Here is a 17601-nt window from a genome sequence, read left to right on the forward strand (position 1 = left end):
TTCACATTTTGACATGCTGTAGAAAATTTGAAGTAAAACTGAGTGAGGCTGATCTCCACCAGCAGATCCGTCGGTCACCTCTGGTTTTTAGCTTTGATCTGAGGAATTACCAAGAGACCTCTGTCGGAGGATCTCATGCTCGTGAAGTGTTTGTAATTCTGTAATATATATAAAATATGAAAAAAGTAATAAGTAGTTTTAAAGTCAGTTCTATAAAATACAGGTATTGAGTATGAAGATCATAAGAAAGGCGTCACATGGATTCTTATATTGGATTTTGTGAGTACTATTGCTGCAGCTGAAATATTCAACTTTTTACTTTATTACATGTATCTGATACTTTAAGCTATCAGCTACTTTCTGCATAAAAACATGATATGATTTAGTATTACACTACTAATATACAGTATGCACTAGCAGACAAAGTATCTAAAGCTGGTTCCAGAATGAGTGAACATTAAGATTTTCTTACTCTCTCTCTTTTACTTTCATAATTACATTTTGCTTACAATACAAATAGTGATACTTTTTATTCTTACTTAAAGATATGATATGAAACATTTAAGCATTAATATCTCTAAAAACACCTAAGATATATAGATATAGATATAGATATAGATATAGATATAGATATAGATATAGATATAGATATAGATATAGAGAGAGAGAGAGAGAGAGAGAGAGAGAGAGAGAGAATTTAATATCTAAAACTACAGATCTGATTACAAAGTGAAGCTGTGACAAACAGCACCTTCTGGAAATGTTTTGGACCTAATTCAATAAAACATCGGTGACAGGAGGAGTCGATTTAATAACCGCGATAACATTTTCCACTCCGGCTCGGCTCCTTCCTCATACGCCAGATTCAGGTTTGTGCACTGGCGCTCATGCCAATATAAACAGCACAAGGGATCGCTTCATCGGAACAGACGAGCACAGTAAAACTAAAGAAGGTTTAATGTTCAACTCAACTTGCTTATCCATCGTGAAACGGGAGGGGGGGGGGGTGAAACACACTGTTTGTTTTTGAGCCTGCAAGGGTAAGAGTGTGGGATGGTTGCCCTTCCTGCTCTGCATATGCCAGCACTGTGCGTGTGTGTGTGCGTGCGTGTCTATCAGCTCGGTGTGTCTTTCTTCGCCATGTCCTCTGATATGTTGCCAAAGGCCTGCAGCTTTCCCTCTCCCGTACATCCTACTCTTCTCACCTTTTCTCCATGTTCCCTTCTGCCTCATCCAATGCTTTCGTACACACTCAAAACACTGAGACAGTCAGAGACGCTGACCGATTTAAGCGATGAAGTGAGTCTAGGTAAAAGCCCGATCAGATTAAGGAGAAGATGGCGACGAATGCATGCCGACAGGTTGTATAGTGTGTGCACGTATGGAGTAAAAGACAGACAGAGAGAGAGAGACATGCAGTCACTCTCAGCTCCCTCGCTCTGCCTTTCTACTCCTACTGGGTTGCTATGGAAACGGCTCCCTCAGAGGTGGTCTGGCCATTTCATTTCGGGTCTAACCGTCAACGTTGCCTCTTCAACAGCGAAATAATTACTCGCCATCCCGGGTTCTTTAATCCCCAGAGCTCCTTCAGGTCCCTTCATGTCAGAGGAGTGGCCGGCTGCTTTTCGGCCTTTTCAAGAGGTTACAACGGAAAAATGAGGAATAAATGAATTTCTCTACAAATTGATTTACTACAAAATGATCCAAGCTTTGATCACACACTCTTGAAATACAGTGCAGGGCTCTAAATCCTGCAAATATGGTCTTTCCTGTTCTGAAACAAAACAAACTCTTTGCTTTAGTAATCTGCTGTTCCAAGACTACTTTAGCTCTATTAAGGAATAGCTCAGCATGTGTGCCAGAGAGATGTTCTTGCTCTGCAGGCAGGTGTGCGGGCGATCATTTAGTATTAAACTGTGAACGCGGCAGTCAATGCACAGCTCGAGCTACAGCTCATCCGTGAAGAAATACCTTAGCTACTCCTGAAACCAAGCCAAGTTACCAGAGTTTTGTTTGCCAACTGCTGAGCAACTTGACGGGGATAATCCCGAAGTTAGGTACAGCTTCAGCCCTGAAGCAGTCAAAGTCTCCACTGTGCCTGCCGAAAATCCGCACGCTCCTAATTAGCCGACGGTAATATATAACCGCATCCTTTCAGCTAGATTTACCTCGACACGACAGCATTAAAGTTTCATGATACTGGGCTCGCTCTGCTCAGACTGATGCTTAAATGAGTATCAGATACCAGACATGTGTCTCCTGAGAAGGTTGAGATCAGCGGCCAGATTTTTAGAACAAACCCACGCTATGTTCTCAGGATGTGTTTTTGCAACTACACACACACAAACACACACAAACAGTTTTCTGACTTTCCCATGAACGGAAGTTATATGGACCAGAAATCCTCCCCAGATGGTTGCACTACTGTTCCTGATGTGGTGCATGAGAAACTTCCTTTTCCTTTTCGACTTCTAGTTTTGCCGGTGTCGATAAAAACTAATGAAAATATATCCTGCGATGACAGTGTGTGGGGGTGATTCTTCAGTCTTCAGTCATTGCTATACATGATTTTGATTTATTACTAATCTTGATCTATTCATGATACATATAATCTGGATTCTTGTTTTATTAGGTTGTTTTATTTTGTTAGCGATTCTTGCTATAACAACACACACACAATTATATTGTTCTTGGTTGACTTTAACTCTGCTACACACGAGTTTGATTCGTTTTATTCTTGTAGGTTGTTTCATTTTGTTCATTATTCTTGCTATGCGACGAAGCGAAGTTTGTTTTGTTTTATTCAACTGTGATTTTGTTTGTTGTTGTTTTATAATTTGTTTTTTGACTTTATTTGACACATAATTTTAGTTTTGTTTTATTCTACATTTAATCAATATAATGTAACCACCAATGCAGGCCATTGTGTGATCGCCCGTGTTAAACATATAATCAAAAAGCAGTTTCCGGGGGTCGTAAGGGAATTTTTCCCCAAGTGGGTTTTCGCCCTTACTTGCATTGCTGTGGTGTTGAACCATTAGTGGGGATTTGATATCCCCAGAGGAGGGATATGTGGTGTTCTGTGTGACGCATATGGACTTTTGAATAGAACATGATAAAGGCACTCACATACACACACATAATGCACAAACACATAGACATACAAAATACACTAACACACAGATTACACAGCTAGGACAGTATCGAATGTTTCTCTGCCAAAAGATAACATTCAGCCAGTCTGTTTTCAGATTGGCCTTGACCAAGATTAAGGAGTTGAGCACACACACACCATGCAGGCTCATGGGAAACACATAGACAATATTACGTTCATGTGACACTCAGAACACATATGATTATAAGAAAGTACAGGACGGTTGGGTCCAGATCTGGTGATTTGACTATGTAACAGTGATGTAAGAGTGATGTAAGAATGGGTATAAAAGGTTGTGAAAAGTAAAAGTAAAGGGTCGTTCGGATTCGCAAGCAGCCGTCTCTGTGTTGTTATTTCATTGCGTTCTGGAAGGGTTTCTCCACAACACCGTATACACCTGTGGGATGAGTGTGACCTGAGCAACCTTGCAGACAAAGAGTCCTCCAACAGGCTGTATTCAACATTGAGACTATTACTAACCTACAAACGCCTCAAAACTGGTTTGTTTCCAGTTTCAACATCCAAAATCTCTTCACACTATTTTTACAGCTCAATAAAGCAAAAAAAAAAATATGATCAGAATTGCCTGAAAATATTTATTCAGCTCTCCAAAGTCTGTAATGAACACTGCTCTTTTTTATCTAGCCAAACATTTACTTTCATTTGCTTTACGGTTCCTGTAAAGCAGACAATAAAAAAATAGGCCCACGAGTGAAATTATAAGAGGCCTGATTCACAGTCTGGGCTTTTAGGGGGTCGTTCAAGACGGCGCTCTTTTGCACAATGACGTCGGGGAAAGGAGGCTGGAAATTGAAGGCAGGTGAAGTAATGGTGGCAAAAACACGGAGAGAAAGGAGGAGAACGTTGGCACCATTATCAGGGCTGAAAGGATTTAATTCAATTGCTACACGTTGAAAAGAACCGGCTGCACTTTTCTCAAGTGTTAGCCGGTGAGTCCTCAGATCATTAATCTCATAACTTAAATATAAATGCCGTTGTGAATTTTTTCCTTCATGCGAGAAATGGATTTCTAACAGTGGGTCGCTCTTTTCTATTTTAAATATTGGATGTATCATTTCGAAGCGAAACCCTCTCGAGTGGAGAGAAAGAGATCGAAGGACAGCGCGATTTTAAAAAGGGAGAGGGGAGGGGAAATGGAGTAAGCCAGTCTGCTCGTTATCAGTCGGCTCCAAAATGGCCCTTTAATTAAAAGCAGGCGGTAATGAACACGCTTGGGAGTCTGATTAGTAGCTAATGCCCCTTGCTGTGAGCTGATGGGATCCTCGTCTGCCCTGTTAAAGCTAGACTCAATGGCTCAGTACTCCAAGGCACAAACCAGAGCAGCTACCTCTGGATTAAAACAACTGTAACACCTTAGAGCCTTACAATGCAGCTCTGATATTGTACAAGCGTTGTTAATGAGTATGTTTTAGGTGAGGTATTTTTAGACTCTGTTTTGTTGCCGTTAATATTTCCCAAGCGCAACGCTTCCTCATGCTGATTCACTGGCTGGATTTTCTCAGAACAAACCACATCCCCCTGTGGGATCAGGATCACAATAATCCCGGAGGTGACGCTCCTGTTAGTGTAACGACTTTAAGGACTTTTAATTATCCACGTTGGAGTTCAAGTTCAGCGCGCTGCGCATGTTGATATCGTATCTACTATAGGGTGCAGCAGAGCTCAACGGATGATACGGTTTCCTGTGCGAACACTCATACAACCCTCGAAACAAAACGTTTAAGTGCCCTCGATGCAGACACTTAACTCCCATCTGCTCCGGCAGAACTCCTGAGCGTGGTGAGTGGGTATGTGTAGTGGGCAGCTCCAGGTATGAACGTTTTAACCAAATGGCTGGAACTAACTTGACCAAACACAGGAACTGAACTAAACCAGAAACTGAAAGTCGTTTTGCGTATACAGTCGGTTTTTCACACTGCAGCTGATGGATTAAAAATCCATGACGACATGGAAATGAAATAGAACAAGAGACATGCGTAGGAGGAAAAGGAGAGCGAAAATGTTGCAGTTTATGGTCTGTGGTTGTTCAGACAAATGCTTGAAAAGGTTCATTTAACATTTTTTTTTCAAACAGTGTCAATAACAGGGCTGAAATGTCCGGCTTTTGCCTCTCAAAGGTCTGTACATTAGTCAAAAGCTGAAAACATTACCGCTTTATATAATTAATTAATTAATAGCGTAACATCCAGTTCAATTTGATATGCAACATGATTGGTGGTATTGATGAAGGGGTAAGTTGAGTTCATCTGACTGAGCTGTTGGAATAAAAAGAAACCACTGGCCTAGGCCAACAGAGCGCCTGTGGTTAAAGCAATTTAATATGTAACCACCTTATGCAAATAATGTGACATACATCACTGTCAGTCAGCGCTATAGAAATGTATGTGAAGTGGAAATATCCACGACAGGCTGACTGAGCAGTGTGTGCAGTATGAGTATCAGTTAGGTCTTATGAATAGAAGGCATTTACACTACAGGCGTGTTACAAGTCTCTCCGTTATCATTCCACCAAGTCGCTTTGTCAGACATCTAAAGAGTCAGTTGGATGTGGAGCGACGCAGTCTGTAACATACATGGCGTTGGCTGAAAGCTCATCAAGGAGCGGGCAGTAATCCAACCATCCATGGCATGCCAAACAATGTGCAAATCTCTCCAAGTCTCTAAGTCGTTTTTTGTCTAGGATACAGTAATCCCTTGGTCTCCATGCCGCAGTGTGAGCATGCATTTGAATATATTAAAAACTCCGCGGAGAGGGCGATAAGCTGAATTTGAGCTCCTAAACCAGACTGTTATTAAGTTTCCCTGTGAAAGTTTTACCCAAGGTTGTTCAAAGAGTTTCTCTGCAGAGCTCTCAGAGGTCTGAAAATGGGTTACCCTTGGTGCGGTGGTGTTCTTTGCCCCGTCTGCCACTTTCATCTTCAGAAGGAATGTATCTGTTCGTCTGTGTCAGAATGTAGGTGTTTCAAAAGGTGTGGGTCGGTGTGAACGGACGGGTTTTACGGTGTATGTATGTGGGAAGACTTTTCAGGAGCTACAACCGCTTTCCTCTGCAGCATGATTACATCAGGCTGGAAACAACAACGACGCCGAGATAATTAAGTGCGGTGAACTACAGATCTAATTACAAAGTAAAGCAGTGACAAACAACACCTTCCAGAAACGGAAACTACTTCTGCTAAGTGCTACCACTGCAGTGGAATACAACAAAACCTACCTCACTAACTGAATACACTCAATAATAAAACATAATCATGTCTAAGTGTCAGGGCGTAAACAATATAAACAGTGTGCATAAAAGACTATAGTACCTTCCAGAAGTTGTCGACCTTGCCGTAGACTAGCGATTGGTTCTGCCTCTTGATGTCATCGATGTGCTTGATGTCGCTGGCGTTGAGGTGCTGCTCCACGACGAAGCCCAGGAAACTGTTGTCTGGAGTGTGAGCTGCGGCAAAATAAAGAGATACATAAATACATAACTCACAAAATGAACATCGGCGCTCTCAGAGGCCTCGTTTTGCCTTCATGTGTGATTCATTTAAATTGGTTTAAATGTGTTGAGGCAAAACTAAAAAGGAAAGAAAGAAAAGAGGTGAGAAATAAAAAAAAAAGTCAGTGATCACTTCTCTGGGAATAAAACCACAAATGACTTCAGGACATTTTTCCCCTCTCTTTAATTTATGCATCACTGAGGCAAACACAAAAACTATCTCAAATAAATCTTATGTCTGCTGCTCAGAGTGCATACAGTTTCAGCTACATAAATAAGGCCATTTGGACCGCAGTGTTTTTGCACAGATCATAATTTCAGAAAGAGACAGGAACAGTTGCAGAGCACAGCGGCCTTTACGATGCAGGAGAGATTGTAAAGCCCCTCGAGGCAAATTTGTGATTTGTGATACCGGGCCGTATAAATAAAATTGACTTGACATCTCGACAAGCACTCCGGGTTTTTGCTCCCTCCATTCCTTATTGCCCCGGTGATGACTAGTTACTATGGGAACCACAGGATGTGAGCAGGTCAAGTGCGGAGCGCGGAGTTGGCAGCACTTTACCTCGTCGCCATCTGCCTTGTAAAAAACGAAAGATTCAGTTTGAAAAGAATATTCCTAATGATGTAATTTAAAAACAAAACAAAACACATGAACACAAGCAGAATGAAAGCGGAGCATCAAACAGGCTTGCAGCAGTGGTGTGTTTCGGTACATAGTTGTGGTTTGTCTCAGAGCCCTGCGGGAGCTGCTGTGGTCAGAGCTCGTTTTTTTTTTTACCGCCTTATTACTTCAGAGGCAAATTAAGGTCAGACAGTCGGGGGGAATGGAAATCGCTTCGGCACAGTACATAAAAAAAGGATTTATTGAGACCGTTCTCAGCGACACGGATGCAAATATAGCCACCTTCGAGCATTTAAACAAAAGATTCTCCGGACTAATCACACCTTATGTCACAAGACGGGATGAATCGTGGCATTTAACAGGTGACGGCAGGGGTACAGCTGCTGCGTGATGATTTACCTACGGCAGATAACAGCAGGAACAATGGCGTGCTGTGGTTAGTGTAAAAGTTCAGACGTGCACGTGTGGCAGATTTGGCTGGAATGTGACGTTTACTTCCTCTCCACAGAGAGCTGCCTGTTCTTTTGGTCTAACTGTAGGCAAACATTAAAAAGAAACAGGTAATGTGTTGTGCAGTAAATGAGCCTGGCACCAGATCGAGCAATTACTGATAAAAATGTGTGTGTGTATCATTATTCTCCGAATGAGCTAAGGACATGAACAGAAGTCTTTTATAAGTTTCCACCACACACTGCTTATCAGCAGTTACTTCACACTTTGCTACATCAAATTCTTTCACCTTGTGTCCAGACTGGACATGTTCCGTCAGATGTAATGCTGGTAAAGTCCGCAAAACTTTCTACGCCAGACAACGAGCGTGCGTCTCTTCTGCCCGTTGCGTGTGTCTACATGCAAATTTTGTCGAAACTCCTGCATGTAAATACTGTTCCTATTCTGCACTGGCCAGCTTAAAAATGCACAGAGAAACCTTTCATCCACCAAGCGCTGCTGCTGCTTCACTCTGTGTTATTTGTGTGTGGGAGAGCACAGGAATGTGGGAGTACATGTTATGAAGATACCACCAGATTTGTTCGAGGTGTCAGTGTGGGCTAGAGCCAAATGTTCACAAATTACCTTCCACGTCTCTCTAACGCTGGATGATAAAACAATAACATTATCAATAACAATGGAAATAGCTTGACAACCAGATGATTAAGATGATTTCAAGGGTCACTCCCCAAACATGCAGCAGACTAACAGGAAACCATTAAAGTTTTTTTTAGCTTTGGCCTAAGATAACAATTTTTAAGCAGAGCCGAGGCTACAAACTAGAAGTGAGGAGTTTAAAAGACATGATCGAACTTAACCAATAATAAGGAGTCAAGTCAGAATATTTCAGCCTCTGCTGCTTCGATTCTTTTATTTTTTAAGACTTGCAAAAACAAGAGTGCTCCTTTAATCTCCTTCAGCCAACCAATTGTGTGCTCTTATGGAAAAGATGAAGGAGCAAAAGTAGGATGATTACAGAATAAAACAGCTGACTTGAGATATATTCTGATAAGTTATTAGTAATATAGTTATTAAGAACTTAGTTTCAGTAACTGACGTCGCTACATTGACTCAACAACTGCCAGTTGTTCCCTGAACTGACATCACACTCAGTGTTTGGCCACAATGATGGTTCATTATTCTTTTAGTCATCAGTGGAGTTACTTTTGTGCATTTCTAAACTCTTGAAAAATAATAAGTTTAATAAAGAAATATTAATAAAAGTATCAATGCAAATGAAGAAAGAAAAAGATGCAAACCTAACTGAATTTAAGTGAATCATTACCAAGTGTCTATGTAAATTGTTAATGATGTTCAAACTCACTCCAGGAACAGTGCATATTTGAATTTTCTAAAAAATCTACAAAGGGAAGGAAAAAATAACATTACAAGCTCAAACCAAATATTTACATGCAGGCTGAGCAGTAGGAACACTCTAATCCAGAGATCCTGGCGAGAAAGTCAAACTCATGCAACAACTACCGACTGCCTGCATGGCAACAGCATGGCAACTTACATTTCTTGAATTTGAACACTGAACAGTTAAAATGATATAAGCCTATATTCCTCCGTGCTTAATGTGATCATTTTATTTGTAATGATACATTTCTCTAACTGTCCCAGATACTCTCTGTGTCCCAGGTGCTATTTTTATTGTCCCCAGGAGCGACACATCCTTAATTTCAGACGCTGATAATCGCACAGTATCTCGTCTACTATAATAAAGTAATCGCTGTGCTAAGACATTAATACACGAGGCTACAATAATTCAAATATTACGCTAATTGGATACACAGGAATTAGTATAAAAGAGGGAAACCAATTTTCAGGCATTTCATTTTTACAAACACAAACTAGCGCGTCACCTCAAGTGGTGACTGATAACGGAGATGTGTTCCTGATGGCAAGGCGGCAAAAGACGGTCCTCGTCACTGGGAGGATGCTGCTAATACTCGTGTACCAACCTAACTGTGTAAACAGGACAGGCTGTTAATTAGTGTTCGGCCCTCTCGATGCGTTTGGCAACAGATGCCTTCTTTCCCACTAGAGCCGCCACTCTGAATGTCACTCAACTCGCCACAGCTCCATTTGTCATTAGCTACCAAACAGCCTGGGAGGACGGCATCGCTCGAGAGGCAGCTGGTTGTCGCCCTTGACGAACTCTCAAAGAATCCTTGTGAGTCAGTATTGGTACAACCTTTGGGAAGATGGTGAAGAAGCGGATATCCAGTCTGACTGAGGCTTTATTGTGCCGTTTACATTAGAGTCTCACTGAATCAGCAGAATCAGACTCGACTATATCATCTCACAATGGTACCTACACAAGAAAATACACGAGGAAAAAGTAATCCCAAGTCACAAACTAAGGATTATGTGATTAATGCTGGCCCACCACTTGAGAATGCGGACTTATTTTACAGGAAACTAACTTCTATACTGCTGGCCAGGCAGAAAAAAAAACTCCAAAGATGCATCATCAGCAGTAAAATCTCCAGCACTCTGAAAACTTAACATCAAAGGACTTGTGTGGTTGTACGGCTTCTCTGAATGGGCCTGAGGGGTGAGAAGAACTCACCTACGGCTCAAACGCTTTCACACCAGCACCTTTGAGGTTTTAACTGATGAGCTGTTCAGACGTCTCTAAAGACTCGAGCGGGGGGTGAACTGAAGCATTGGAATATCATGCGGTCCTCTGCCACCGCCAACATCACAATAAGGGAAATGAAATGTGTTTAATCTCAAAGCAATTCACTATAATCAGTAGTTATTTCCATCTCTCTGGTAATAGGAAAACAAACATCACCATCTGCCAAAGATTTAATCATTGATGTTGTATATTACCAACATGTCCTTCAGTACTGCTGAGCCTTGTATTCAAATCAGCAGCAACAGCTGGGTTTCGAACTTATCTATCTGGTTTGAAAGCAATACTTTGCATTCTTGCCAAGAGTAAGCTAAGAAGACTGATACCGCTCTCATGATCCTACGCCAACTATGAAGCTAGAGCCAGCACCTGGTGGGGTTAGCTTCCTATGCAGACTGGAAAGAGGAGGAAAGAGCGAGCATGGCCCAGTCCAAAAGTTAACAAATCCGCCCACCACCTCTAAAGCTCATACACACACCTAACACTCGCTAACTCCAGCTTGATATATGCTTTAAAATGCTTTAAACTGAACAGTCACTACAGGGAGTAGCTTCATAACTAGTGACGGACTGACCAGTAGAATGTAGCTGGAAAGGGAGTGGTTGGTTGGTGACATCACCTGCCTCTGAAGTCAGCCAATTGCAAAATTCAAACGCAATAGCCAGGTTTCAACCAGTAGAGGGAGCTGTGCGTATATGCGTTATAGCACACCGTGTAGAATTTTAATACTTTGTAATAAACTGTCAAGATTTGGACATGGATCGATCGACAACATTACTAAATATCCATTTCAGCTGAAGCAGCTGTTTTACTTTAAAATGATTAGGTCATATTTCATAGTGTGAGGAAGAAATCCACTTGCCACAAGCTATGAGACAGAAAACATTTGTATGGTTTATTTGCTTTTCAATTGGATAATTTGATCAAATTAGATTATAGCTTTGATACCAAATAGGTAACGCACTCCTGGAAATTGTCTCACAATGCAAATTGGCCACAATGTCATATTTTTTATTAACATTATTAACTGCACTGCCCAAGCTTTGGGAATACACTGAAAACAACATACAGATGGACTCAAATAAAGTGGTCATATTACATTTCTCCACAGCATCTCTGGACTTCTCTATTCTGCAACACTTCCATTACTCTAATCGACCGCAATCAATCAAAGCAAGCCTCTGAAAAGGTTTCAAGTGGCACAGAATAGGAACGCACTGAGAGGTAGGCAATTACAGCAAAATTACGTCCTCTGTGTCCCCCCCCCCCCCTGCAAGGATGACTGAACAGTTAAGTGCTCGAAGGTCGGATGTTCTTGTCGTTTCATTACGAAATGCTGTAAATCCATCAGGGTGTACGGATGTGTCATGCACAGGTAGGGTGACATCTTGAAAGCCAGTAGTCAGAATTTCAGTGTATTTACAGAAACAGGTGTCTTCCATTGCTACTGATATCATTTTCAAGAGCAGATTTTTGTGTGAGGTGTGTGAGACACAGTCAGAGAACACAGGAGTCTATTGATCCCACACAGATGGAAAAAAAAAAAAAAAGATAACCTTAAGTGAGGTGGGTGTGCCAGGGACATTATCAATCATAGCTTTACAGGCGCTATCGGCCGGACAGATCTCAGGGTCAATTACGTACTTGGCAATGCCTCATAGATAAACACTATCTGCTGCAATGTTCAACCTCTGACCGGTATTACTCAATGTTCCTATATGAGATTAAGCATTCAAAAGCAGAAACACGCAGGAAAAATGTACATAAGCTGACACAGAAGCCACTCTTAGTCTGTTTTCTGCAATAACCTGATTTCTTGAATCTTCAGTGTGAAAATGTGTCTTTCAGTTGGGGCAAATTATGGCCATTTATATGCTTAAGCAAGCTTCTAAATGTGCATGTGACAAAGACGTCAGACAGTGACAGCGGTGCAGTGGGATTAAATGAAGGATCATTATTCATAGTCATCCTTGTTTCCGAAATAATTAGATAAAAAGTCTGCGTGCAGTCAGCACAGGTCACTTCAGGTTTATATCCTTTGTAGAAAACTTGTTTTTTAGCTGATGAAGTGTAGAGTAAATAAAATCAACCTTGAGAGGACTTGAATCCTTACATGCCATTCTGACCTCCAGGAAAATGTTTACTATATTATATTTCCTTATTATAAATGACTTGTGTTAGGAGAAAGAGAGCCAGCCCATTCAAACACAAATTGTACACCAGAAAACAGTCCTCGCTATCCCGTCTGAAACTGATTAATGAGGTCAATTTGGCCTTGTCTTGTCTTATTGGCCGGAGGCCACATACTCCCCAATTCCCCCAACCAATGATTAATGGAGCTCTGCCTAATCGTAACAAATGGACCAATCCAAATGTAGGATAAATTACCTCCTAGCACCTGATTTGTCCATGGCTACATCTACATTCAATAGGAAAAGTGATAAAAAAAGGAGGCAGGGTATCTAAATCTGACATTTTATGTAATGTTAGAGCAAGTAGAGCTGTGTTTACTTTCTGGAAGTACACTGAACACTGCATTTGTACAAAAAAGTATTAAAATATTCTCAGATTTCTTTGATCATGGCCAGTTTGGTGGGATAAATGTGGGACTACATTAACAGCTGACTTTTGCAGATCCCGACCCAGTCGGACCAAAAATGCCCTCAAGCAGTCGACCTAACCCGGTATAAATCCTGACATATCTACTTCATCATCTCCAGAGGTGTTAATGTAATACGCTGTTTGGGTTGCATGGCACACATACAGCTCTTTAGCCTGAAGCTAATGTGTCGTGCAGCACAATGATCAGGAGGGGAGTGGAGGAGGGGGGAGAAAAACCCAAGTCTCTTGTGCCTGGAAGTGATGCCATTTTGCGGTTTTAACACTTGGCCAAACCACTGTGCACTTGTTTCACCAGCGATATCATCTAACCTAGCGACTCTTAACTGGATTTTGTGCAAAGGCCCCAGTGTTTTATGAGAAAGACGTACCCTATTCAGCGTACAAAGGGTCTATTCAGGTGCGGTGGTATTTTGGATAACTCCGGGCCTCACCTCGCAAACAGGGACTGCAGGGGTAACATTTCACTTTCTCTTAGCCACGGGGAAAAGGTCAATACCCTAGAGGGGTTCTGGCTCCCCTCTCTCCTCTGCTCTACTGCCACCGCTCTCATCCACCTCAGCAAATGTGCTTGACTCCAGTTACAGAGGGATCTCACAGTAGGAGTGATGCGCACACACACACACACGCAGAGGGCAATAAAACCCCTGCGTCCTACATTCATAATATTTCAGAATAATCACAGTAAAATGGAGAGTTCAGTGTCTGACCTCTTACTTTATTTTAATCTGCTTGATGACATTCCATTAGCGAGCAACGTGCCGGGATTTTCAGAGCGTCCTTTCCAACCAAAACACCCGATTCATGGAAAAATATGATTCGACGGGGAAACAGTTGATGTGTAATGATTATGAAAACTCGATACCGCAAGTAGCAGTGTTTGGCAACGTGATTTTATTTAAACAGCAGGATGAGGAACTAATTGCGTTGCGGTGAAGAAATCTGTGAGTCATGTGTCAGACGTGTTATTCTCAGCTGTCCAGCAAGACATCCTTTCTGTGTTTTGGACTCTTTGGAGGTCGTCTTGCCTTGTTAACCGCAACTCAACCAGCAAACATCTCTGCGCTGGTTTTCATTACATAAACTGTAATCTGTTTTAAAACCCTGCACGCGTCCTGTCATTGAGCCAAACAGCTTACTTGTCGTTTAGTGACAGTTGACAGTTGGGTCGACTTACGGAACATGGTGTTGAACTGTTGCGGGTTGAGGTTCCACTTCCCCCACGGAGTCTTGTGACCCTTGGACTGGGCGTAGTGAGCGTGGTTGAACTCTGGTTCCGTCCCGAACGAATCCAGCACCCGCAGCATGCACCTATGAGGTAATGCAGGAGTGTTAACAGCGGCTCAGAGCACAGGTGTGGTACATTGCTCAATATCAACACCTAGAAGTACATTTCAATAACGTTTTCAGTCAATGAAACGCCATTATGAGTCATCTCGACACCAACAGACTGTTACACATTACGTCCTTCACACCTTGTGAACACAATTATTGAGAGAGTTCAGCTGACCTGAACACAGTATTATTTTCACAGCAGTCCAAAAAATGACTTCAGTTAAAACTCATCTTAACCGCATTAATAGACCCGAATATTTAGAAATGAACAAACCTGCTGCTGGTTAAATAACATATGTATGGCAGCTCTAATGCACTTTATTTTATAATGTCATGTGTAATGGACCTTTTCAATCGTCGTGCTGCAAGGATTCATTAGTATTTTGCTTTTTTTTTTTGTCGTTTCTGTGTCATGACTCGCTGAGAAAAATCAATCCATCAATACGTATAAATCTTTCATGAGGTGTTCATAATGTATAGAGTAGCACATAAAAAAAATAATGGATACACTCTATATCTTTTTTTTTCCCAGCACACAGGATCACGAAACCACCAAAATAATGCCTCCCTTCTCCGTCAGAGTGAAATCCTGTCCTGCGGAGGTGTGAGACTGTGTAAGGACATAGTGTCTGAGTCGAAAGGTCACAGCACCAGATTAATTAGACCACGACCAGGAGAGGGAGCGGTGGATATGCAGAGAATCACTCGGTCGTGACCTTAAACTCTTAAGCTCTGCATTCGCTAAATGGTTCATTGGAACTCACTTCTCTTCTCGAGATACTCGTTTGATAATGGCTGGCCTGGCCTGTCCTTCACTCTCTACTTTTTCCTTTTACGAGGGCAAAAGGCCAATGAAAGAAATCTGCTGCCTTGGCTGCAAATGACTGAATCCGTCTTTCCCTCTCGCGCCATTAGTGAACTGTTTGATCTGATCTGTTTCGTATCCAAACTCCTTTTAACTCTGCAACACAATCCTGAAATGATTAAGCTCTTCTTTTGGCCATCTTGAGCCCAAGTCTCATAGAAATACAGTGAGACTTCCAGTTTGGGTGAGCATTAATCAAAGAGTGAAAGGAAGAAGCCAGGTGCATGCACACAAACATACACAGATATCTGCACCGAAATATTCTCCCTCTTTCTTAGTGATTGTCCCTCCGCCCAGGCAGATGCTGCGCAGCTGGCTGTGTGAACTGTGAAAGGCCCTGGGAGAGCGGAGAGCTGGGAGAACACATCCACCAAGAGGAAACTTTAGACTGAAAGCAGAACAACAACAACAACATGCCCACATGTCATCTCCACTCGCTCCAGAGAAAAACAACCTTCATCTGCCCCCCCCCGTAGATATATCCTCAACAGATGGGTGAAGTGTTGTTGGAGCTATAACATGATGTAAATATAGCTGCAGCGAGGCTTTCAGCACATATTTGGAGTCCAGCGAGTTGACAGTGGGCGTCATAATGTGGCAGGAGATCAGCTCAACAAGTATGCACTTAGTAACACTGCAAATATCACAATGAAGCTGGGCTGGAGTGGGGGATGTGGCTGTCAAAGTAAAAAAAATTTAATTTCACTGTAACGTAATCCACCTGAAGTGATCCCAAATGGATCACGTACAACTGCGGATACCGACAACGGCGATAAATAGAGTGGTTCCATATGGGTCATTAGGGAACAGTGATATGAGATGTGTGTGCTTTATGAATCTACCTGAGGCTCTGTCACAGCCCCGACATACACAACAGCTGGATAATAAACAGACACATGAGTTAATGATGTGGTTTATAAAAGCATTAGGCTGAATCATTGCCCAGCACCAGGGTTTGGTTAAAAGCTGGGAAAGACGTACTATAGTATGTAATTCATTATCTTACTGGGACTGTCACCGAGCTAAGAACGTCTAATCCGTTATTCATGAACCATAAATACTCTGTTGAGACGTGTTGTTATCCTTTACAACTATTATCAAGCAATAAATGAACGCCTATAAATCTTTTGATGAGCTCGCACACTTCTCCTTTAAACATGTTTGCTAAAACCTGAACAAACATTAGCATGGAGCTTTCTTCTCAGTCTTTACTGCATAATTACAAAGCACTCATTCAGCAAGTTACCGCGTATGTGTCCATCAAAAGCATATTTAAGACCCCTATTGCAAGTGTCCAAATGACATAGGAGTCAGTCAACTAACTCAAGGAGCTGACACTAGTGAAAACCTGCTGGTCATTTCAGCCAGTCAAGTTTAGTAAGAGACTGATTTCAATGATTACTTCAGTTTTTGGGGAGAATGAAAAGAATTGAAAGTTTGACAGGTGTCGCAACAGTAACTACACAAACTATCTTAAATATCATGTGACTGACACTGTGGGAGTTGGGGGAAAAAGAGACGATACGCCAAATGAGACAAAGACACAGGAGGAGGCAAAATGGAATTGATGACTAACTGTCCAACTGTCTGACTTTCATTTCTGCTTTTTTAACGCCGCCACATTTTCTGCAGCTGGAAGACATGCCGTGATTAGGTTACTGGATAAAAGGATTAAATGAAAACAGAACAATAGAGCATCATTGGCTCTGGTTTATAGCCAGAAAACAGCAGCTCAGAATATAACCATTCCTCGGGAGCAGAATGAAAACGCACTGATACGGTACTGTAAGACAGATAGCCAGAAGACTGGAGCAATAACAAAACACATTAATCACAAACAGGCCTGACAGACCTGGCTGCTTTGTCCCGAACGCACACAACATATGCCAGAAAAAAAAAAAGGAACAGTAATGACAGTTTATTGTTTGCAAGACTTTTGGATCTGATATGCAAACAAGTCTGTCCATAGGATATTTTTTCTCCCTGCCTGCTTTCCTGTATGACAAAGAGAAGAATGAGGTGGTTTCACTGAGGGATTCTCTGGCCACAAAGGCAAGGGAGGTAATTCACTTACAGGAGACAGCAAAGTAGAAGACACTTTGGCAGAAAGGCGACGCGGGGAAACTGCCTTGGTTACATTTAGTAAAAGAAGAAGTTGAGGAAAATGGCTTCAACCTGTGGTCTGGGTGCTCATTCATAAAACTCTGAGGATGCACACAGTGACATAACATGCTCCGACTTAAGCGTCCAATAATGGTAGCAGGAATAATGCAGAGAAAAAACACAGCATCTGGACCTTACATTACGCCAGAGGCTGAATCAATTTCCTCCGGGCACAAAGGGAGCGGATGCAGTTTAAGGT

At 41.9% G+C, this 17601-nt stretch overlaps 1 protein-coding gene across 3 annotated transcripts in view; it reads right to left on the bottom strand.

Moving 5' to 3' along the window:
• The window catches only part of mgat5 (alpha-1,6-mannosylglycoprotein 6-beta-N-acetylglucosaminyltransferase), a 76799-nt gene that overhangs the window by 13383 nt on the left and 45815 nt on the right, over window positions 1-17601 (bottom strand). For all 3 annotated transcript variants that reach the window (XM_027291850.1, XM_027291848.1, XM_027291849.1), the window contains 2 exons: window positions 14217-14350; window positions 6484-6617 (listed from right to left, as the gene is read on the bottom strand). In XM_027291850.1, coding sequence (XP_027147651.1) covers window positions 6484-6617; window positions 14217-14350 — 268 coding nt within the window. The remainder of the gene's footprint in view (window positions 1-6483; window positions 6618-14216; window positions 14351-17601) is intronic.

Source organism: Larimichthys crocea, chromosome XIX (assembly GCF_000972845.2).
Source record: "Larimichthys crocea isolate SSNF chromosome XIX, L_crocea_2.0, whole genome shotgun sequence".
NCBI lineage: Eukaryota > Metazoa > Chordata > Actinopteri > Sciaenidae > Larimichthys > Larimichthys crocea.